Below are 22,753 nucleotides of genomic sequence, written 5' to 3' on the forward strand. Positions count from 1 at the left end.
GTTGCTGTTTTTCTCTATTGATTAGGATATCTATATGGGACGACGGGAGCCTGGAGATCATCAACATCACTAAGCTTGATGAGGGTAGCTACACGTGCTTTGCAGAGAATGATCGAGGGAAGGCAAACAGTACTGGGACCCTTTCTGTTACAGGTACTCATTGTGTTTTTTAGTAAACTTTCTTTGCAATACTCCCTGATTTACCCAACGTCACTGAGGTGTTGTGTGCTGTTTGATTTTGCGAGAAACCAGTCTTCAGCTCACATAAAAGAAACTCCTCTAACACTACCTTTTGACATTATTTATTTGCAATTTTTTTTTTATTAAAATGTTTTCAGTGCACATAGTACATTTTACATTATATTTCATGTGACTTTCATTAACAAATCCCGGTACAAACAAAAGAAAGGAAAAAGAAGAAAGAAAAAAGAAGAAACATCACAAACTCAAATACACAGAACTTGAAACCCTCTAAAATAAGTATAATAAATTCAATTCTATTGAGTTCAATAAAACTGAACCAATCTTCAATCTTACCACCTCCTGTTTATTAGGTAAGTCATTTGCCGATTCAATCGCACATTCCACAAATTACCTAATCCTTTCTCAGTTTCTATCCATGTGGTTTTAGACAGACCCCAACACCCCCACCAAGGTAGACCATCCCCAGTTTCTCTGCTTCTACTGTTGCTATCATCATCACTTCGTCAATAATTTCACCAAGGCCAACATTATGAGTTGGAATAACACAGTCAGGATTTTACCATAGCACAAAGAGGTTTATTCAGTAGTCGAACTTGACCTCCACAAATCACTAATAAGACAACATAACATTTATTATTTTATGATTTCCAATCCATGCACATGACGTTTTTGCAAGGTCATAGCGCATAATCTAAAGTTGCCAAATATGAGCCAAGTCATCTGGGAGGTGGTCATCCAGGAGTAGCATGCTTCAGTTCACAAGCAACACCCAAAATGGCCAACATGCAGTATCCTTTCAATCAGAAGAGAAGAACATTGTAGTGGAAGCCTGTAACATCTAAATAAAAAAGGCAGTGTTTAAGGATCCACAATGAAGTGTGCCAGCTTCTCTGCACAGAAAGATCATTCACCTAGAGTCCAGCTTCTGACCCTTGCATGTGTCTCCTGCCTTCTCATACCTCTGAAGCTTTTACCCGATTGTTGGGTAGTCCCATGACTTGTTCTCTCTGGATCCTTTGATTCGTTGTCCTTTAGCTCCTACTTATTGCCTGAGAATTCTCAGTTTATGATCTTGAGTGATGTAGTTTAGAGAAGGGAGATTATAAATTTCCACACCGCCATCTTTGATCACATTGTTCTTTCTCTCTGGAGCTCTTTCGTCAGAGGTTGACATTCTCCTTTTCTCCTTTTTTACCCAGGTTTACTGGCTTTGTTTCTTCTTCCAGGTGGATCTGTATGGAAATTACATGATATATGATATGTTATGATGTGGCATTTATAACGCGCCTAAACACAAGTGTTTCAAGGCACGACGAGGCAAAGGAGGGGGAACAAAGGGAGGACAAACAAGGATCCTACTCGGCCAGGTGTCATACAAATCGTGCAGCAAGTGCAGGGAAGGAGGGAGAGGGAAAGTGCGTGGGGCAGGGGAGAGGGGAAAGTGCAGTACAAGGATAATAGAATAAATACGATAATAAAACGGCCAGCTGGTGGCAAGTGCGGGGTAAGTGCAGACACAGGTGATGGTAGGGGGTCTGTAGGGATGCAGAAAACAGTCCATGGGGTTGCCAGGGAGGCAGTGCAGGTGTGCAGCTGGCAGGGCCTGGGCCCAAGATCAGAAAGGGTGGCTAGGTAACCAGTGCAGTTTCATCCAGGAATTCAGCAGGGGAGGGAGAGAAGGTGGGGGCAAAGGGGAAGGTTTTGAGGTGCTTCCGGAACCGGAGATGGTTCTCCTCAAGTTTCAGAGAGGCAGGAAGGCTGTTCCAGAGGGAGGCCCCTGCTGAAGAGAGAGATCTACCACCAACTCCTTGCTTGAAGAAGCGACTGACCCTGAGGGAGTTGGGGGCGGATGAGCGAAGAGCTCGAGAAGGAAGATATTTGGGAAGAGAGAGTTGAAGGTAATGCGGCCCCAGGCCCCACAAGGCCTTGTGGACAATGCAAAAGGTTTTGAACTTAATCCTTGCAGCCACTTGGAGCCAGTGCAGGGATTTCAGTCCTGGAGAGATATGATCCCTGGGCTTGAGGCCAAGGATAAGTCTTGCAGTCCTGTTCTGGATAAGTTGAAGAGGGCGGAGAGTAGAGACAGGCAGATTAAGATAGAGGCTGTTACAATAGTCCAGCCTAGAGAGAACCAGGGCTCTGGAGACGGTGAGCTTCTGGGGGAAGGAGAGGAAAGGAAGAATACCTCTGGGGAGGTGCAACTGGTAGTGTGACTTCTTAGCGACCTCGGAGATGTGAGGAGAGAAGGAGAGAGTGGAATTGAAGATGACCCCAAGGTTTTAGCCTTGCAGGTGGGAGCCGGAAGAGGGCCAAGAAAGGCTGGCCAGAGAGTGACAGGGAAGGAGAGTGCAGTTGGGCTGATGAGGAGAATCTCGGTCTTACAGGCATTAATGCAGAGATCGTTGGCGGCACACCATTCCTGGATAGCAGAAAGACAGTCAGAGATGAGGGAAGGAGAGGAGGAAGCTGACGGAAGCCTGAAAATGAGCTGGGTATAATCCGCATAGCACTGGAAATTTGGGCAGAGAGCGGCGATGCGTTGGACAAGGAGTGCCAGGTATTGGTTGAACAGCCAGGGAGAGAGGTTAGATCTCTGGGGGACAACACAGGTAGAGAAAAAGGTATTAGAGAGGAAGGATCCAAGTTGGACCTGGGAGGGTCGGTCGGAGAGGAAAGAAGACAGCCACGCCAGAGCCTGACCAGTGATTCCCAGGTTATCACGGAGACGGTTGAGCAGGATGGTATGGTTGACAGTGTCAAAGGCAGAAAAGAGATCAAGCAAGGTGAGGACACAAGGGATGTTAGAGTCAAGATTGGAGAGCAGGTCTTCACGGATGTTCAGGAGAGCAGTTTCCGTGCTTCTGGAAGCTCTGAAGCCAGACTGATGGTCATGAAGACAACCAACAGCTTCGGTGTGGAGATTAAGCTGGGAGATGGGCAGTTTCTCCAGGAGCTTACCCAGGAAGGGAGTAATGGAAATTGGGCAATAGTTAGCCGGGCAGGAGAAAGAAGAGGGTGCACAAGGGAGTGCTTCAGGGGGGTTGGGAAGACTCCGGTGACGAAGGAGTGGTTGCAGAAATCAGCCAGGGCAGGAGCCAGGGAGTCGATGTGGTCCTTGATAGTTTTGGAGGAACATGGGAGAACCTGTTTTGAAGAGACTTTCATAGATCGGACTTGTCTAGAAACCTCGTCTGGGAGAAAAGGGGAAAGGAAGAGAAGGAGGGAGGAGGGGTGGCTACAGGAGGGCCAGAGGAAGAGCAGGAAGTAGGGGAAAGGAGGAATAGGTGGAGAGTGTGGACAAAATGTCCTGAGATTTAGAGATGAAATGAGAGGCCAGTGCTGTGCAGAGGGCCTGGGAAGGGACAGGGGAAGTAGAAAATGCGGCAGGATTGGCCAGTTCCTTGCAAATTTTAAAGAGTTCACATCTCTTCTATAGGTTAATTGGTGGCCAGTCAGGCAGTTGGCAAAGCCACCCTTGAAGCTTAACTTCTGTCTTTGGTACAGACTCTTGCCACATACCATCTGTGCATAGAGAAGGGCCTCTGTAAACCAGAGAGTATTCAAAGTAAGGATAGCAGAACTTGCCAGTTTAATAGTTTCTGTAACATGCACTATATTCGTTTCTGTGGAACAGGATACTAAAAGGTACAATCTCTTTTTAAATTTGAGGCAACACACATCCCTAGAGAACTCACTCTGGGTGTTGACAGGCTATGCAGGCTCAGTGTATACTGCTACTAATTGGAAATTCGTTAAGAGACAATCAAGGAAGTATTCAGCCTTTTGGGGTCACTCGGAGATAGATTTATTCACCACAGAACTCAAAGCCAAGTGTCCCCTGTTGGCATCCTGCGAGGGCTAGGCCATGGGCTCCCTACAAGATACCTTTCAGATAGAGTGGAGTCAAAAGAGCGGATACACCTTTCCTCCAACACCCCTAATTCAGAGGGTAGTCAGCAGGTTTGGTGGATCCAAGGGATACACGTTGATCTTAGTGATCCCTCACTGTCCAATCAAAGTGGAGTCAAAAGAGCTGATACACCTTTCCTCCAACACCCCTAATTCAGAGGGTAGTCAGCAGGTTTGGTGGATCCAAGGGATGCGCGTTGATCTTAGTGGTCCCTCACTGTCCAATCAAAGTGTGTTTATCAGACGTGAAACCAGATCCGATCTATAGAAGTCATACTCTCTCAGCAGGGAGGGGACAGCCCTTCATCCATCCCCACTGTCTCAAACGCTAGCAGTTTGATTCCTGAGAAACTGGCTCTGGCCCACCAGGGCTTGTCTCAGAAGAATCTGCATATTTTTCAGTGTGACAGAAAGGATTTGAAGCACAGTCAATATAGGAGAACATGGTTGCGTTTTTGTCATTGGAAAGCACAAAAAGAAGTGGCCCCGCTAATGCTTCCTTGATGACGTGCTGCTGTCTTTTTCCACCCCACTGGCCCAGCCAGGGATCTCTGGTGGGCTTGCTTAATGGCTATGCAGCATACAATCTGTGGTCTTTTCCTCAGCCAACGCAAGGGTCAAAAGGCATTTGGAAGGTCTTGGCCGGATTTATCTTCTGGATCCATGGCTGCACCCTTTGTGATATTTCAACATGGCCCTCTATGCACAAGCGTGCAAGCCTTGTGGTTCAATGTCAACCCTTGAGATTAAGTTTGTCACATGGGAGATGGCTCTGTTAGTGGTCCTTATTTAGCTAAGAGGATAAGTGAAATGCAGCCATTGGCAACTTTTGAACCGTGCAATGTTTTACACAAAGATAGGTTTCTGCTACACACATATCGTTTCTTTCTTCTGAAAGTAGTCTTTGCATGTCACATAAACCAGGAGTTTATTTTATCAATGCTTGTTTCTCAACCTGTAGTCGGAGGCTGACTGGGTTCTTCACTGCTTGAATGTATTTAGAATTGTAACTTTTTTTGGAAGTCGCATTCTTTCTTTACTGCATTTGGAGGGTCCTCCCCGGAAAGGAAAGTGTTTCACAACCTCCATCTCTAAGGGTATGTTAGCAGGCATCCAGGAAGTTTGCAGGGCCCAGAAGGATGTCCCACAAAGAGCTTACATGAACATTCAGTAACAGCCAAAGCTACAGCTTTTGATTTTCAATGTCCGACATCTTGGGACATCATCAGTAAGGCAAGACCTGGGCTTCTCCCTCTGCCTTCTTCAGGCATTTCTGACTAGACTTTAGTTGGCATTTTGATGCCGCCTTTGAGTGTGAGGTGTTGAAGAATCCTTTTCCCTAAAGAACTAGCACAAATTCCTCTTATTGGATATCAGTGTGCCACTGTAATCACCCATTCAGTGTGGATCGAAGGAAATGGGACGCACGAGTAAGGCGTAAGTACATCAAGAGTCCCCTTTCCTCTACATGTCTTTCCCTCCATCCGCCTAAAATGAGCTCAGGAAATGCTATTGGCTCTGATATGTGATAGGAGAGATGCTGGGAGCAGGGCTAGCAGAGCTTGTGTACGTCAGTGGACTTGTGTGTGCGTAAGTTTAAAGGGGAAGTGCTGATTTGCTGATGTGAATGGCTTCTGTTTTGTCCCCCCTGGGGATTCTCATACGGTATTGAGGACCCTGGACTAGGTATAAGAGTTTCTTTGGTGAGTATCTTTTGCTATATCAAAAACACCAAACAGGTTTTGGGCAAAGAGGCTTCATCAGACTTTTCTTTACATTTTGCAGCTGCTACAAAGATAACCCTGGCCCCGTCTAATGCTGATGTCACAGTTGGGGAGAATACTACCATGCAGTGTCACGCGTCTCATGACTCCACCTTGGATTTAACCTTTATTTGGTCTCAAAATGGATACGTAATAGATTTTGACAAAGACAGTGAACATTACGAGCGAAATTTAAAGGTAAGCAAGTTACTTGTTTGTATTGTTAGACATTGTTTTTAACAGCATGATAACAGGACTTGCCATTCTCTTAACAGTTGTGTTCATTTCCTTCCTTTATTTAATTTAGTTTAAAGCACTCCCAATGCTTGAGTGCTGTTTCGGAGTGCTTTGTGATAAACATATGTAGATAGGGGCAGCCCTGCTGGTTACCTGTGCGCCAACCACTTTTACTCCCTATAAACGGTGCATATTCCCAAAAAGGAAAGATAGGGAATACAATTATTCCCAATAAAAATAGCAAACAGCAGACACATAGGAGTCTTACCCAACACACACCCCCCCACCTCCCTCCTGCTTCCACCCACGTAGCGCTTGGCAAATGTTCTGAGCAGCAATGCCAGCAGGGCACTGCTGTAGAAAGGCACTTGAATGCTTGATCTAAAGAGTAACTTTAAGATAATAATATATCTTTTAATAGGCATGAATATCTCTGTACATAGAAGTGTGGATTGCAAAGAAATATAGGATTCAGAGTGAAAATACATTTTTACTAACCTAAAAGTACCCCTGTTGGGAATGGGAATTAATTTTTCACTTTCTAAAAATGTATTTTACTCAAACTTCAAAAAATATTGAATTGTATACTCCTGTGCCAAGTCTTACCGGTAAGGAGCATTGAAAGATTCTGATTGAGAGAACAGTTAAGCAGTCTGGGGTTCATATGTTTTAAATCTGAGTCATTAGTTCATATGTGATCTCTGTATTTCCTTGTACATACCTGCCTATTGTAACACTGTTGATGTCTGTATTTTTTCCTACTTATCATGTACCTGTAACTAAGTTGAGCATATCCTTGTCTGTTTGCACCTGGATGCCCCAGGGTATGGCGCGCTATATAAATAATAAACTAAACTAAACTAAATTAGACCCTTCCAAAAGTCCCTGAAATAATTCTCCAGATGTTGGGCCAAAGGCAGAGCGCTCCTCTGGTTGCAGATGCCCACCCACAAAAGGTTTAAATCTGTGTGGACGTGATGCCAGCTTGTTGGCCTTTGGCCCCTGTTCGGTTGGTAGGGGAGTGATGAGGATAAAAGATAGCAAGGGGTGTGGCCATGCAATGCATCTTTCACCATGCACATGGGGTTTTAGTTCAATGTGAAGTAACCTCTATACAGGGGCGATGTAGTGCATCATTTTAAGGCCGACGGCGAGTTTGTCTTCATATCTCAAAATCCTTCGAAGATGGCGGGTGGAGTTCAGGAAGGCCATCATAGCGGTGTTTGCAGTAGTCCATGTGAGACAGCTTCACTGCAAGGAAGGACAATGCTGACCCCATGAGTCAGAAATAACAACGAACGGATTTTGCAATGATGCCACAGATGAAAGTGTTCTGTTCTCTGTTTGTTAAATACTTCATTACAGATTCGTTTAACATCACAATCCACAAAAAATACACACAACCGATGATTGATTCCACGTTGTTCAATGTGCTACCTGTCCATAAGTCAAATCTCTTATTATGTTCCCTTTGCCTTCTACTTATGGTCAATTCTCAGAGAAAGGAATAATTTAGTGTGGCGATGAAATAGGTGTCGCTTTAGGGAAGAATATGTGTCTTTCCTAAATTGGTAGGTAGGATTAGGGAAAGGTGATGAAGGGAAAAAGAAAGAGTGCAAACTTGCTCAATGACATTGTTGGTTTGATGGTTGAATGATATGGTATATCTTATTTGTATCGCGCTCGTACACAAATGTTTCAGAGCGCGACTAGGCAAGGGAGGGGAACAGGGGAGAACACAACACAACAACGATCTTACTAGGCCCAGTGACATTGAGAATGCGCAAGTGCATGGGATAGGGAAAAGGGGAAAAGTGCATGGAAGGGGGAGAGTGGAGAGTGCGAAGCAGAGGAGAGCAGATAAATAATAATAATAAATAAAAATAAATAGAAAATGGAGGCAATAAACAGTGGTAGTGCAGCCAGCAAGTGGCAAGTGCTGTGTTTAAGGCAGAAAACTGGGCAAGTCTGATAAGTGCAGAAAAAAAAGAAGAATGGAGCGGGGGCTGAATTGGTACAGATACAGTCCCCAGTGCAAGAGGTGGCCAGGAAGAGGTGCAGGAGGGTGGCAGGGTGAACAGGTACCTGGGCCCAGGGGACAGAGGGTAGCCAGGTGCACAATGCCAAGAGAGCAGATAGGCAGAAGCAAAGAGGAAGGTCTTGAGGTGCTTCCGGAACCAGAAATGGTTCTCCTCAGGTTTTAGAGTGGCAGGGAGGCTGTTCCAGAGGGAGGCCCCAGCCAAAGATAGAGATCTACCCCCAACTCGTTTCTTTGAAAAACGATTGACACGCAGGGAATTAGAGGTAGAACAGCGAAGTGCTTGAGAGGGGAGGTATTTGCGGAGCGATAGCTGAAGGTATTTTGGACCCAGTCCCCAGAAAGCCTTGTACAAAAATGCAGAGGGTTTTGAATTTAATCCTTGCATCCACTGGGAGCCAATGGAGAGATTTCAGAGCTGGAGAGATACGATCCCAGGGCTTGAGGCCAAGGACAAGTCTCGCAGTCCTGTTCTGGATAAGTTGCACAGGGCGGAGAGTAGAGACAGGCAGATTTAGAAAGAGGCTGTTACAATAGTCCAGCCTAGAGAGAACCAGATCTTGGGAGACAGTGAGCTTCTGATGGAAGGAGAGGAAAGGCAGAGTACCTCTGGGGAGGTGCAGTAGGAAGTTTGACTTTTTAGAGACCTCAGAGATATGGGCGAAGAAGGAAACTGTGGAGTCAAAGATGACTCCGAAGTTCTTAGCCACAGGTGGGGGTAGGAGGAGGGCCGAGGGAGGGAGTGAGGGAAAAGGATGGCGATGGTGTGCCGATGAGAAGGATCTCAGTTTTGCTGGTATTCAAAGATCATTGCCGGCACACCAATCTTGAATGGCCAGGTTAGACCCCTGGGGAAGCCCACAGGTAGAGAGGATGATAGAGGAGAGGAAGTACCCCAGTTGAATGAAAGAGTTTAATCCAACATGACACCCAGATTGCACAGAAAGCTTGGTGTAGCGGATGGTGTGACCAGGTATGGGGGGGGGAGCACACATGAACATTTCATAGCAAAGTGATACCGGTTTTCAACCTATTGATGTGGGGCCTTTTCAAGCACATCCAATGCTGAATCACAGGGAGGCATTCTAAAATACTTTGACGGCTGCTGACATATTCTGATGAGCATCTTATGTGGATCCATGTATTATCGGCATGCAAGGTGATGGTGCAGTGAGGTGAGTGGTGCCACCTACAGTGCATTTTTAATAAGCTAGGTGGCAGCCATGGCCTGAGGGGCACATATGTGATCATGCAGGCTTGACGATGAAGGAAAACACTTTCTTCTTTTCAGCACATTTGGACAGAATGGATTTGAGTAGTTTCAGGGCAATTTCCCCCAGTTCCACAAGTTGTTCTAAGCATGTTAATGAGGATATTTTGGTACACTGTATCAACAGCTGCAGCAAGGTTGGGTACGCTCAGTGCACGTGTGGTTTTGAACTCTGCTATTAGAAACCTATTCCTCATGTTCTTGAGTGTTGTTGAGGATATTGACCTCAAAGTATGAAGAAATATGCGTGCGAACTAAGGTCTCCATGATGATTGCTGGTAAGGAAGTCCAGGGATTGGTTGGAAATTGGAGGATAAATGGCTGCCTAGCCAAGAAGTATCATTTTAGCACTACAAATATCTGGCTGACGTGCTGTATATTTAAGCTGCTTTATAACCTAAATAACGGTGTCTTCGATTACCTGGGAGAAGTCATAAAATGTATTACGGGAAGAAGCTATTTATTAAAAGGAATCCATCCGAGAAATTGAGTCCTCTGCCAAGCTGGATTGCAGGGCAGTTATTTAGTCATTGAAGGCAGTAATACGATCTGACATAGTTGCCGTAATGGGACTATTTTACCCAAGTTTGCAACGTAAGTGGACATTTCTCGCTAGAGGCTTGACTGAAAATTGCCGTTTTATTGTTTTAATAATGGGCAGCCTGAATCCATGATGACAAATGTTTCACTCAATTCAATCATGTGGAACGCATGCCTTTTACAGTGACTTTGGCAAGTTCTGCCCTGCATTTTATGAAGTGGAGCTCTGTAGCGATATGTTGAGGGACCACCCTTAACCTCGGGAGTTCCTTCCTCTCCCAATCAAGGTGCCCCACAATAAGCCGTTTAAGTTGTTTTAGCACTGGCCCTATTGACGACTCATTTAGAGGCACGTACACCCCCCCGGGACAACAGTGAGCCAAGAACCAGGCCCAGGTATAGAAAGAATATATATTTATTTAAATTATAAGATCAATGAATAATACTTTTACTTAATTACACACACCACCTTCTCTGTGGCAGACATCAAAGCTTCAATTACAGAATGGGTTAATAGTATTTGATAAAGTTTGGAGTAAAAACAAAGCACAGTTTTAACATGAGAACAATTTACATATGTTACATGCAGTCCTTTGTTTCATTTCCGGCACGCTTTAAAATTCTTCTAGTTTTGGAAACACAACTTGGACAAATGCATGTGGCAGATCGCACCCTGGTTCCTTTTAACCCCAGAAAGAGTGCTACATCCTGGTATCAGGGTCACTTACTCTCATGACAGTGTTTATATTATTCAGTGGAAATGTCACTCGTTTCACTTTGCAAATCGCCCCTCCCTCCAGCACCAAACACCTAGGCATCAGTGGAATCCAACACCCCTCTGTTTAAAGGCCATGTCTAGGGAGTGAGGCCAGTTTTGGAATTTCGAATTTCAAGGGCATCCTTTTTGTTGAATACAATGTTTAAGGATTGGTGACAATTGGGATTTTTCTTTTAGGATCAGTATGCCTTTTATTTAAAAGCAGGGTTTGGGAATGGTGACAATTATCAATTTCGTTTTTGTGTCAAGGACACCTTCCATTGAAAGGCAGGGTTTTGGGAAGTGGTGTTCGTCCGTTGGGAATTTCGTTTTAGGGATAGGACCTTTTTGCTTTAAAGTCAAGGTTTGGGAATGGAACAAACCCCTTTCTGTTTTAAAGGCAAGGTTTGGGAATGGTGGCAATTACACATTTCGTGTTTTGTGTGTGGCCAGGACACTTCAATCACTTTAGGTGACTTATCACATTATTCCCGCTAGGAGAGAGGGTGGAAGTTTCAAACGCTTTCAAGCACACCCGGCGTCAATCTATTTGGGAGTTAATTAAATTAATATACAGTCAAATTATGTGACGGGTCTACACCATTTGCCCCACGACCCCACCGCCCACTATGAAGGGAAGATATTAAGGCAGGCAAATTCCCCCCATACGCTTGGTTTCAAATGGATGAGTTCTACTTACATGGGACTTCTGTTTTGGGACGCTCAGGGAAGACAGCCAGGCTCCTCTTCGGACAACACAAGGTCTGGTCCCTTCAGTCAGAGATTGTAACCAGTTTTCATCCCTCATCTGGTTTCTCCTTAAGGATCACGGCCCAGTCAGCTGTTTACTCCCCCAGTTCCTCTCTTTCCCAGGCAAATTCGAAGGCCTCTCAATGTTAAGGCCTCTCCATCCAAGATGGTTTTAAGCAGCTGTTTTAGGATACCCCCAGGTGAAATAAAGGCCTCCTTTTCCCCTTATTGCATAGAGCAAGTGTTTTTTAATGTGTAAGCCACACCGCCAATTCTTACAATTAGGAGGTGCCAGTTTATTTGTGTTAACTTTCCCATTGAAGGATGATTCTCTCTTCTTCTTCCCCAGAGCCTGCCCCCTCCCTTTGGACAGGCTAGGGGAGTTCTACAGTGGAATTGATACCAAGGAAGAATCCGCCGCCCAAAGTTGTTATTTAAACTTTTCAGATTTCTGAACCCAAACGTCACAACATAGCAACTATTTTTACTTTCCATTTATCTGCAACAATATATATTTCTAAACTCAGCAAATCATGGCAGACCAGATGTAATTACTCCTGTGTTTGCAGCATGTTGCACTGGCACACTGTCATTATTTGCCCTTTGCATAAAAAGCAAAATAGTTATGAATATGAAATTTACTATCTGGATACTTAATATAACAAGCCATCAACTCACCAACTTTCAAGTTTCCAACCTTTCCGTGCAGCTAGAAACACTTTTTAGGTGGAAACTGAAATTCCTGAAATCGCACATTATTGACAATTGTATCAATACCACTGCCTTGAAATTAGCTTTAAAATGACAAAGGAATGAACTTGGGGAGACTTAACATTGCTGAGAAAATCACCAGTTATGATAGTCCATTTAATGTAATGGAAAATCTTCAACATGTATGCAAATCTTAACTCCCATTTCTCCATATAAGTTTCATTTTTCTTGAAATGCCCCCCAAAACTCTGCGGCCTCATTGCTGGTTCAGCCTGCAATAAACTCATCAGCCTTTCTTCTTTTGAGGGTTGATGGGCTGAGGAGATCCTTATCCTGCAGCAGGTAGTTCACCTTTGCCCTGCGATGTCATGACGCCATGCTGGCATCTGGCATTCTGTCCTGTAATCTTGAGTCTGCCATCATTTTGATCTAAAATTCTGTATGTTGAAGGGTTTTCTCCCACCCAAACCACTCCTGTTGTCCCTCAGCCTGTCGTAAATACTTGATGCGCATCAGCTTCCTTCCAGATAAGGTGCCAAAAGGCCTACAGTGGGGGAAGGCACTTGAGCATTCTGCCCAACAACAAAAAGCATTGGTCTGTTTTGGGAATAAATGAAATTTATATGTGACCTTCTCATCTCAGTGCCGCAGTTTACTTATTTAAGCAGTTTTCATCTTTCTGTTATGGGGAAATGCGTTTTTGAATCAGGGTATTTTCTCTTTGTTGCACTTCTGGTAGTTTTCTTACTGTGAAAAAACTGAAAGTAAAGGGCTGCTGTCAGTTTGAACACTCACAAAGGCCTTTTTTTATTATTTACATAATGTTTGTTATCGAAAATGCTGATGTTTGTTTCTCAGCCAACACAGTGATGTGCCTTTTACATGTTATATTGTTCCTTGTGTGAACTGCAGAAATGCCTGTATTGATATTTGCTAATCACATTTAGCAGTATTGAAATTTTAAGGCAGGCTTTTCATTCACCAGTGGGCCTTTCAGTTATATTTGTTTGGGCTGTGATTGAACCCCACACCTCACTAAAGAACTAACTATTTGTAAGTGTTTTGGACAATTTGAATTTCCATTTCCCAAGCTGGGATACCACATCTGAAGCAGAGAGAAAGGAAGAAAGTCTTAGAACAGCATCTCTTCAGCTGTTACTGTAACCAACGAGACACTTCAAGAGGAAGCCCTAGAGGTAGATTTCATGTGGTGCTCCTCAGTCATTTCCAAGTGAACCATGGCATGAGCCTATTAGGGTTGCGGTTTTTAAGACGATTCAGGAGACGGTTGAACCAAGTCTGTGACCCCCCCATCAGTAGTTACCAATTGTTATTTGTTTGCAAAACAAAAGGGGTGATAGCTGAAAGGTTTAGAATTCATCTTAACCTCTGGCATTGGTCTGTGCAACCCTCCAGACCACCATTCTTTGCCTTCCAAGCCATTACAAAAGGGAAAAGACCGCTTGGTCCCACCCCAAAAGGGGCAGTCCAGCCCAAACTGTTTGGCCGCATCCCTTCTGCAGGAGACCACAAGCATCCCCAAACATGTTTCGGCCTGGTTGGGCTTGATCAGTTAGGAGCAGCTTCTCCAGCATGGGGTCTGGCATGGATTCACATGCTCATGAATATTCCCCGTCGTCAGGCTGGGAATCCTCGGTAAAGAAAAAATCAGTATCAGTTTCGTTTCTGATCTGTCTTTCGTAGTAGTAACCAATCACTGATCTCTGCGTCATACTGACCACAGCCAATGACTGCCCTCTACCTAAGCCCTGCCTCTGGCAGCCATCTTCAGATTTTTACCGCACGTTCAAGTGTTGGGATCCTCGTGCTACTGCTCTCGAGCGTTTGTGCTTTTTTCACGTTTTTTCTCAGAAAAATTCTCTTTTTTCGGTCAAAAGAGCCTCAAGCTCCACCGTTTCTTCATCCGATCAACGGGGACCCGTGTCGGATTCGTCTACGCCCCTCAAGGGTGAAGATTTCATCGAGCCACGCTTTTGGAGGACTCCAGAAGTTTCTCAGGCCCATCTCGGACATGGCCCAGGAGAAGGGAAGCTCGACGCCCGGAAAGCTGTTCAGGGTCTGCCCTGGATGCCAGCTTCAGAATGTCTTTAAGGAGGACGAACACTCCCTTTGCCTTTACTGCCTACATGAGGACAAGACGCACGTGGAGAAGGACTGTGCGTTTTGCGGCAATATGTCGGAGCGGACCATGAAGGACCGCCATCAACGTCTCGCCAACTGGCTGGAAGGAAAGAGCCCATCAGGCGAGAAGAAGAAGAAGAAGTCCGAGCGGTCTTCTAAGACCTTTGAGGGCGCCCCGGCGACGGGGGTCCAACAGAAGGCCAAGCACCGCGAGTCCGCTGGCACCAGGAGCGCCGAACGGTCGGGCTCTACGGGCGCCAGGCAGGTCGCATCCTCCCCGGCGCCATCAACCACGAGCCAACGCTCTGGCTCGGGTAAGAGGAAGGCCGAGCACCCGGCGAAGCTCCTGGAGAGACCCCGGTCGAGCTCGAAGGCCCCATTGGAGGGGGAGCGAGGCGGTGACCCTCCCCCCAAGGAGAAGGCGGTGAGCGCACCTAAGGTGGTGAAAGCCTTAATCCACCCGGCCAAAGCCTCTATCGAGACAGTCGCGGCGGCCCTGGCTCAGCCTGTGGAGGCTACACCAGTGGTGGCGACCTCGGGGCCCAGAGTCTCCCTGCCACCGCGGATGGAGTCCTCTTTCATGCCCATCGACAGGACCCCTGTGAAACCTCCGACGGAGAAGAAAAAGGGGGGGCAGGGCAGGAGGTCGTCGTGGATTCGGCCTCAACCTCTGAGGAGGAGCTGATCGAAGTCTTAAGCCACGGCGATGGCGTGGAAGAAGACCAGCCCGTCGGGAGGGACCCTGACATAGGAGACGACGAGAACGTCGAGGGTGCCGACGGGGCTCCTGACCGCCCGTCGGACTCCCCTCAACCAGTGCCGCAAGACAACTCGGCGGCCATTTTGTTGGCTATACAGTCCTTATGCTCGGAGATAAGGACGAGACTGCCGTTACCACCAACGGAGGAACCGCTCCCGACGGGGGACCCGGAGCCAGGCCCTTCTGGGAGCCCTCCCCCTAAGAGAAGAAGGATTCATCCTCCACCTTCTTTTCAGCCATCGCGCCCTGTTCAGCCCTCCTCCCCGTCCACGACACGTGGGGATGATACGGGGACTGACACGGCCGCGACGGGTGCAGACGACGAGGTTTACGACGAGGATCCCCCGTCGTCACCTCCCACCCGGGCTTCCCCGCCCGACGAGATTGGATCGTTTCACTCCATGATCGCCAGGGCATCGAGCTTTTCCAGCTCTGCCCGGAAGAGAAGAAGAAGGAAGGTTTCCTTTATCAACGGCGCGAGACCCAGAGGAAGACGGTCCTCGCTGTACCTCTACTAGACGATATTTGGGATGAGGGCCTCGCCCTCCTCAAGAACCCATCCACGACGCCGGCTAGAAGGGATCGGTACGAGAAGAAGTACCGGGTCCCGGATGCGGCCCCCTTGTGCCTTCGGGCACAGCCAACCCCGGACTCGGTCGTCTCCGCGGCGGCAAGGAAGAAAGCGGGGGGGCGCGGCCTCTACGTCAACCTCCCCGCCGGACGGCGAGGGAAGGAAATTAGACACGATGGGACGCAGAGTCATCTCGTCGGCAGCGACGACGATTAAGGCGGCCAACGCCTTGGCTATCGTAGCCCGCTACGACAGGGAGTTGTGGTACAAACTGGCCCCCATGCTGGTCTTCCTACCAGACGACAAGAGGGCGGAAGCCCTAGAAATCTTGAAGGAATGAGAGGTGGCGTCGGACCACGCCATTACGATTGCGACGGACATCGCTGACACTGGATTTCGCCAGTTGGGCAACGGCGTGTGCCTTAGGCGGCGTGGATGGCTCAAGGCTACTGACTTCCGTCAGGACGTGCAGACCGGAGTCTTGGACATGCCGTTCGACGGAAACAACCTGTTTGGGAAAACAGTGGACGATTCCCTTCAAGCCATCAAGGCGGACATGGAGACGGCCAGGGCTCTTGGGGTTCTCCAGCAACGGCAGCCTCCCTTTCGGAGCGGCGGAGGCAAACAGGGTGCCTCCAAAGGTTCCAGCGGGGGATTTTCCACCTACCGTCAAGTGGCCCGTTCGTCGTCACAGGTAGCTTACAGGGGACGAGGCAGGTCAGGCGGACCCTGCCGTCGTCACCAAGGAGGACAAGGCGGCAAAGCCTCGTCGAAGCAGGATTGAACCGGCCGTGGGGTCGGGCCCCCACCGAAGCACCCCGGTGGGAGGCCGGCTGGCGAGCTTCGTCAGCGTGTGGGAGTCCATCTCCACCAACCGTTGGGTGCTGGACGCCCTAGCTCAGGGTCACGCGCTCGAGTTTCTAAAGAGGTGCCCGCGCGTCCACCCTGTGGCCAGGAAAGAACATCACGTCCCTCAACTTCTCTTGGAGGTAAAGGCGATGCTCAAGAAAGGGCGCCATCGAGCTCGTCCCAAAGAGGCTTCGGGGCTCCGAAGTTTACTCAAGATACTTCCTTGTGAAGAAGAAGATGGGAGTATGGCGTCCCATCCTGGACCTACGACGACTGAACAAATTCATCAAGGCACAGAAGTTCCGGATGGTCACCCTCCAACACGTCCTGGGTCAACTGGAGGAGGGCGATTTCCTGTCGTCGTTGGACTTGGAGGATGCTTACTTCCATATTCCCATCCTAAAGGGACACCGAAAATTTCTCAGGTTCGTGTTCCAAGGGCGTCACTACCAGTTCAAAGCCCTTCCCTTCGGATTGAGGTCGGCACCCAGGGTGTTCACCAAGTGCCTCGCACCGGTAGCAGCGCAGCTGCGCCGAGAGGGGATCCACGTCTACCCCTACCTGGACGACTGGCTCATCCGAGCAAAGACGAAGGAGCTCGCCGTGGAGCACACGGCAAGGACCGTCCAACTACTCACAGACCTGGGATTCTCCATAAACTACGCCAAGTCCCACCTGGTGCCCGCGCAAGACGCACTGTTTCTGTGTCGCTTCTGGCCTCTCCGTCAGAGGAAAGGACGAGGGCCATCTTGGGCAGGGTGCAGCGGATGCTGTTTGCTGACCCGGCCAGGGTGAGGTCCATCAAGTCCCTCCTCGGAATGATGTCTTCTTGCATTTATCTCATCCGCCTGTGCAGGCTCCGGATGCGCCCGTTGCAGGAGTTCCTGGACGCGCGCTGGATGCAGACGACGGGCAGCTTCGAGGAGAGGATCACACTCGACGAGAGTTTCCGACGAGCAATCCGGTGGTGGGGCACCCGCGCGCATCTGACGGCGGGCATGGACTTCCAGACCCCCGGCCACCAGGAGACAGTGACCACGGATGCCTCCCTGGAAGGGTGGGGAGCACACACCGAAAATCTGCACGCGAGAGGCCTTTGGCTTCCGACAGAGAAGTCCCTCCATATCAACGTCCTGGAGCTCTATGCAGTGTTTTGGGCCCTCAGGTCCTTTCTTCCGTCCCTCAAGGGCAAGGTGGTGAGGATCTTCACCGACAACACCACCACCATGTTCTACATCAGGAAGCAGGGCGGTACCAGATCCCCAGCCCTGTCCAAGGAGGCGCAGGATCTGTGGCATTGGGCCGTCGCCCAAGGGATGTTTCTGGTGCCGTTTCATCTGGCAGGGATAAAAAAACACCATCGCCGACTCGCTCAGCAGAGAGCTGCGCTCGTGCCACGAGTGGGAACTACGACAGGATCTAGTGGACCGCCGCTTCCGACGGTGTGGCACACCCCAGATCGATCTGTTCGTGACGGCGACGAACTCCAAGTGCCGGCGGTTCGCCAGCAGGTTTCCCCAGCCGAGGAGCATGGGCGATGCTTTCTCGTTCCCCTGGGAGGGCCTGTTTTTATACGCGTTCCCTCCATTGCCATTACTGATCCGGCTCATCAACCAGCTCAAGAGGTCACGGTGCAGGATGATCCTCGTCGCACCTCCGTGGCCGAGGCAGATATGGTTCCCGGACCTTCTGGGCTTGTCAGCGTCCCCGTCAATCAAGCTGCCAGTGGACGCGGATCTTCTCTCCAGGGAAGGAGGCGCCATCCTCCATCACGACCCGAAGTCGCTGAACTTGCAGGCCTGGCTCCTGCAGCGTTAGAGTTTGGAGGATACGACATACCGGCCGACTGCAGAGAGGTTCTTGCAAAGGCCAGGGCGTCCTCAACTCTTAAATGCTATGGACTTAAATGGAAGAGGTTCTCTGTCTGGTGCCACGCACAAAAGATTAACCCTCTACGGATTACGGCTCCCCAGGTACTGCCGTACCTTCTGACGCTGGCCAAGGCTGGACTGGCGCACGCGTCCATCAAGATTCATCTTGCTGCGATCTCCCGATACACCAGAACCACGGGGCGGACGTCTTTGTGGTCTCATCGTCTGGCGAAAGAATTCATGAAGGGACTGTTCAGATCGTTCCCGCCGGTGAAGGCTCCGGCCCCGGCGTGGGAGCTCAACGTGGTGCTGACCAAGCTCATGGGACCTCCGTTCGAGCCTCTGCACTCGGCTCCGTTGAAGTTCTTGTCGTGGAAAACAGCGTTTCTTGTGGCCATTACCTCCGCACGAAGAGTGGGAGAGATACAGGCCCTTGCCTGCAAGCCCCCGTACTTGACTTTTCATTACACGAGGGTAGTGCTCAGGACGCACCCCTCCTTCATGCCCAAGGTGCCGTCGGACTTCCACCTCAATGAACCCTTGGTGTTGCCTGTTTTCTTCCCGTTGCCTTTGTCGCCGGCCGAAAGGACTTTGCACTCGCTGGATGTGGCTAGAGCGCTGAAGTTTTACGTGGACCGCACAAAGTGTTTTCAGAAGACGTCACAACTTTTTGTGAACTTTGGACCTGTCAATCAGGGGAAGGCTCTCTCAAAGGCCTCCATTTCCAGATGGCTCTCCGGCTGTATCATGTACTGTCATCGGTTGGCAAACTGACCGCTGCCTGGCCGTCCGAGAGCCCATTCCACCAGAGCGATCGCAGCTACCACGGCGTTCCTATCTGGTGTGCCCTTGCTGGACATCTGCAGGGCTGCTACGTGGAGGTCGACGCACACCTTCACGAAATTCTACTGCGTCGATCGGGATTCCAGGGAGGAGTCCAGGGTCGGCCAAGCAGTGCTGCGCAATCTGTTCGCCTAAGGTGAGCCGGGTGAGGAGGTAAGAATTGCTTAATGTTGAGTTTGATGTAATGCTTAATGTTGAGCCTTTGCCACCTGCCGTGGTTGTGCATGTGTGTACTGCTATGTATTCTTTATTCATGAGCATGTGAATCCATGCCAGACCCCATGTTGGAGAAGGAACAAGTTACTTACCTGTAACTGTTGTTCTCCAGTATGGGTCTGGCATGGATTCACATGTGAACCCTCCCGCCTACCCCTCTGCGGCTCTTCACTTGGTCATACTGCCACTTCACGTGCTACCAAATCTGAAGATGGCTGCCAGAGGCGGGGCTTAGGTAGAGGGCAGTCATTGGCTGTGGTCAGTATGATGCAGAGATCAGTGATTGGTTACTACTACGAAAGACAGATCAGAAACGAAACTGATACTGATTTTTTCTTTACCGAAAATTCCAAGCCTGACGACGGGGAATATTCATGAGCATGTGAATCCATGCCGGACCCATGCTGGAGAACAACAGTTACAGGTAAGTAACTTGTTCCTTAGGTCTCTAGGCCCAGTAGGCACAGGCCTACGTCTGGGCATACCCGTCCCACTCAGGTTGACTATAGAAAAACAAAAGATGTGATGACTGGAAGTTTTAGAGTTAATCTTAACCTCTGGCATTGCTCAGGACAACCATCCAGACCATCATTCTTCACCTGCCAATCCATTACAAAAGGAATACATATGGAGGGACTCCCCTCCAGGGGATAAGGACGTCCACCTTGGGAAAAGCCTCCATACCACCACCACAGCAGATAAACCCCAACCCTCATGGTCACCCTTTTCATCCACCATTGACTGTGGAACCATGTGCTACTGTAAACCCGTGACTGTTACAAGTATAAGACCTACTGATATGAAGAAGAGCATGAGAGGCATATGGAGTAAGTAGATAAAGAATCAGCCAAGTACTGTAACAAGGTGGCTCACTGGAGGCATGAAAAGCGCGAAAGAGACTTACAGATGGTGTTAACGTTATGTGAGGGCGGCATCAACAGTATAACCAGGAAAGCGAGAATGGACAAAGGAGATCTCCTTGCGGAAGCCAGGAGTATGTAAACAAAGCCTGGGAAGTTCAAAGTTGGAACACTGCAGCTCGAGCAATCACATCTCTCTGGGAGCGAGAGAGCAAGTAAAGGACGTTGCCAGAGCATCCTGAGAGCCAGCTAGGAGCGGACTCACTTGGTGTTTGCGTGACCGCTGGAAGGTGGACCGTTGGGTCCAGAACCAATGCTGAGACCACAACCCTGTTATGGAGCCGCGCAGGAAGCGAGAAGGAGGAGGAAAGGCCCTGTGACGCCGGGCAGAACCAGAGCTGTGTCCCCAGGAAACCATGGGTAACAGAAACGGCAGGAAGACCGGGTGGGGTCTGGGAAGAGGCATCAGGAATCATCTCCCTCATCACAGTGGACAAACCCATACCTACCTCTGCTCAAGCAGAGTACCTTGGGAGTCAACTCCCTCGTCACAGTGGCCAAACTCATACCACTGCTAAAGCAGAGTGCCACGGGAGTCACTTCCCTTGTTGCAGCGGCCAAGTCAATACCACTACCGTAGCAGAGTAGAACAGGAGTCATCTCCCTCTTCTCAGTGGCAAAATTAATACCATTGCTCTAGCAGAGTTCAGCTGGGGTCATCTCCCTCGTTGCAGTGGCCAAAACAAAACCACTGCTCCAGCAGAGTCAAATGGTAGTCATCTCAATTGTTGCAGTGGCCAAGCCAATACCATTGCTCCAGTAGAAGGCATCAGGTTTCTTCTCCCTCGTTGCAGTGGCCCAACTATTTCCACTGCAAGAGGTTTACAAGAAAGATGCAGAGGATCCTGGGTAAGATATTTATCATCTAGACCTTAAAGGGAAGCCAAATAAAGCTGCAAGCTTTTCTGCTTCCTAGAAAGAGTTGAAGGCGCTGATACAAGTGTCAGTACACACAATAATGGGGAAGAGATGTCGACACTCTCCCCCGAACCACAGAAGCCGAATGAAGTCGACCCTCCCACCGTGGTTGGCACAGGTACCTGATATAGAATAGACAGGACACCACGTGGCAGCCAGTGGGGGGAAGAGGGTTAGGGTGAGGTTGTGGACAGGGTAAGGGAGTTTAGGAACACCAGATAGAGGATGAGGGAGAACCTAGTTTGGATAGGAATGGGGAAGCAACAGGGAATATCACTACACAGCCTATACCTAATAACATCTGAGAACACTCACCACTGTGTGTGTGTTCTCTTTAACATAGTCACCTTGATACACACATAACCTGCACACTTAGCATTCTGGTGATTTGCGTAACATGATTAGTTAGTACATCTTGATACATGTACCCCCTCTCATTCACTCCTAGGAAAAAACATATACATAGCAAGCATGGCAAGCAAAATGGAACGTACACTGGGGATTGCTCCCACTATGAAAGACAAGACTCATGGCCCCCTGGGCTGGCGTGAGCATTGCTGACAAACAATGAACATAAACTGAGAATAACCAGTGAAACACACATATGGTCGTCTTGTAATAGTTCATCCCAACCTGCCTCTCCCCCATTCTCAGCACGTGGAGAGCCTAAACGTTGAATATCTTTCGCAACCATAGGAAATACATCTTCATCCCAACAACCCTAACTGAATCAGTTCTTAGCTCAACAAACGGGCATGCTTGCACATAAAACAGTGTTCATTTCAATCTAAGAACCATGCCGGTAAGTAACGTGTTTTGTGCCATTTCATGAACACTCCCTCCGAGCCCCTGCCCGCACTTATCTTTTGGTCCGGCAAGCTCCTGAGCCTTCCCGGACATAGAAGATGTCGCTCGTAGCAGCCTCAGAAAACCTCCTTCACTGCTGCTGCAGAATCACGCCCGCAGCCTTCGAGTCCTTGCAGCGTCCATCAGCGGGCGGAGGCTCCTTCCTCCCTCGTACACAGCAACCTCCGGAAAAAAAATAAGCCAACCTGCCGTGCGCCGTGGGCCTCTTCATAAACCGTTGCCAATCAAGATCAGCTGGCCACACACGCGCACGGCAATTGACTACACAAATTCCCAAGTACTGCTGGGAATTGTAGTTTTACTGTGTTTACCTAATTACAGCCTTTTTCTAGGTCCATGCCATCCGCGCCTGCCCTTATTCCTGACAACAAGCTTTCTGTAAAAGTGCTGAAAATGGCCATGGAGAACTTTGATAAAAGAACTAGGGGAAGAGAGTCATTCCCCTGGACCTGATTTGAAGGGACATTGAAAGAATTTCTATTGCGAGAAGACTGAAGCAAGACACCAGGAGAAGGGAGTCATTGCCCTGGTGAAGGAACTTTAATGTTGTTATAGACTTTTGGTTTAAGTGTTAGGGTTGGATTGTTGGGTTTCTGACAGAGGACAGAGAGCTAATT

The 22,753-nt window shown here is 48.6% G+C and overlaps 1 protein-coding gene across 5 annotated transcripts in view; it reads left to right on the forward strand.

The window, feature by feature from the left end:
* The window catches only part of CNTN1 (contactin 1), a 1,316,193-nt gene that overhangs the window by 887,156 nt on the left and 406,284 nt on the right, over positions 1 to 22,753 (forward strand). For all 5 annotated transcript variants that reach the window (XM_069627984.1, XM_069627985.1, XM_069627983.1 and 2 more), the window contains 2 exons: positions 26 to 153; positions 5,899 to 6,074. In XM_069627984.1, the coding sequence (XP_069484085.1) occupies positions 26 to 153; positions 5,899 to 6,074 (304 nt within the window). The remainder of the gene's footprint in view (positions 1 to 25; positions 154 to 5,898; positions 6,075 to 22,753) is intronic.

Source organism: Ambystoma mexicanum, chromosome 12 (genome assembly GCF_040938575.1).
Source record: "Ambystoma mexicanum isolate Mex_15411 chromosome 12, UKY_AmexF1_1, whole genome shotgun sequence".
In the NCBI taxonomy this organism is placed as follows: Eukaryota; Metazoa; Chordata; class Amphibia; order Caudata; family Ambystomatidae; genus Ambystoma; species Ambystoma mexicanum.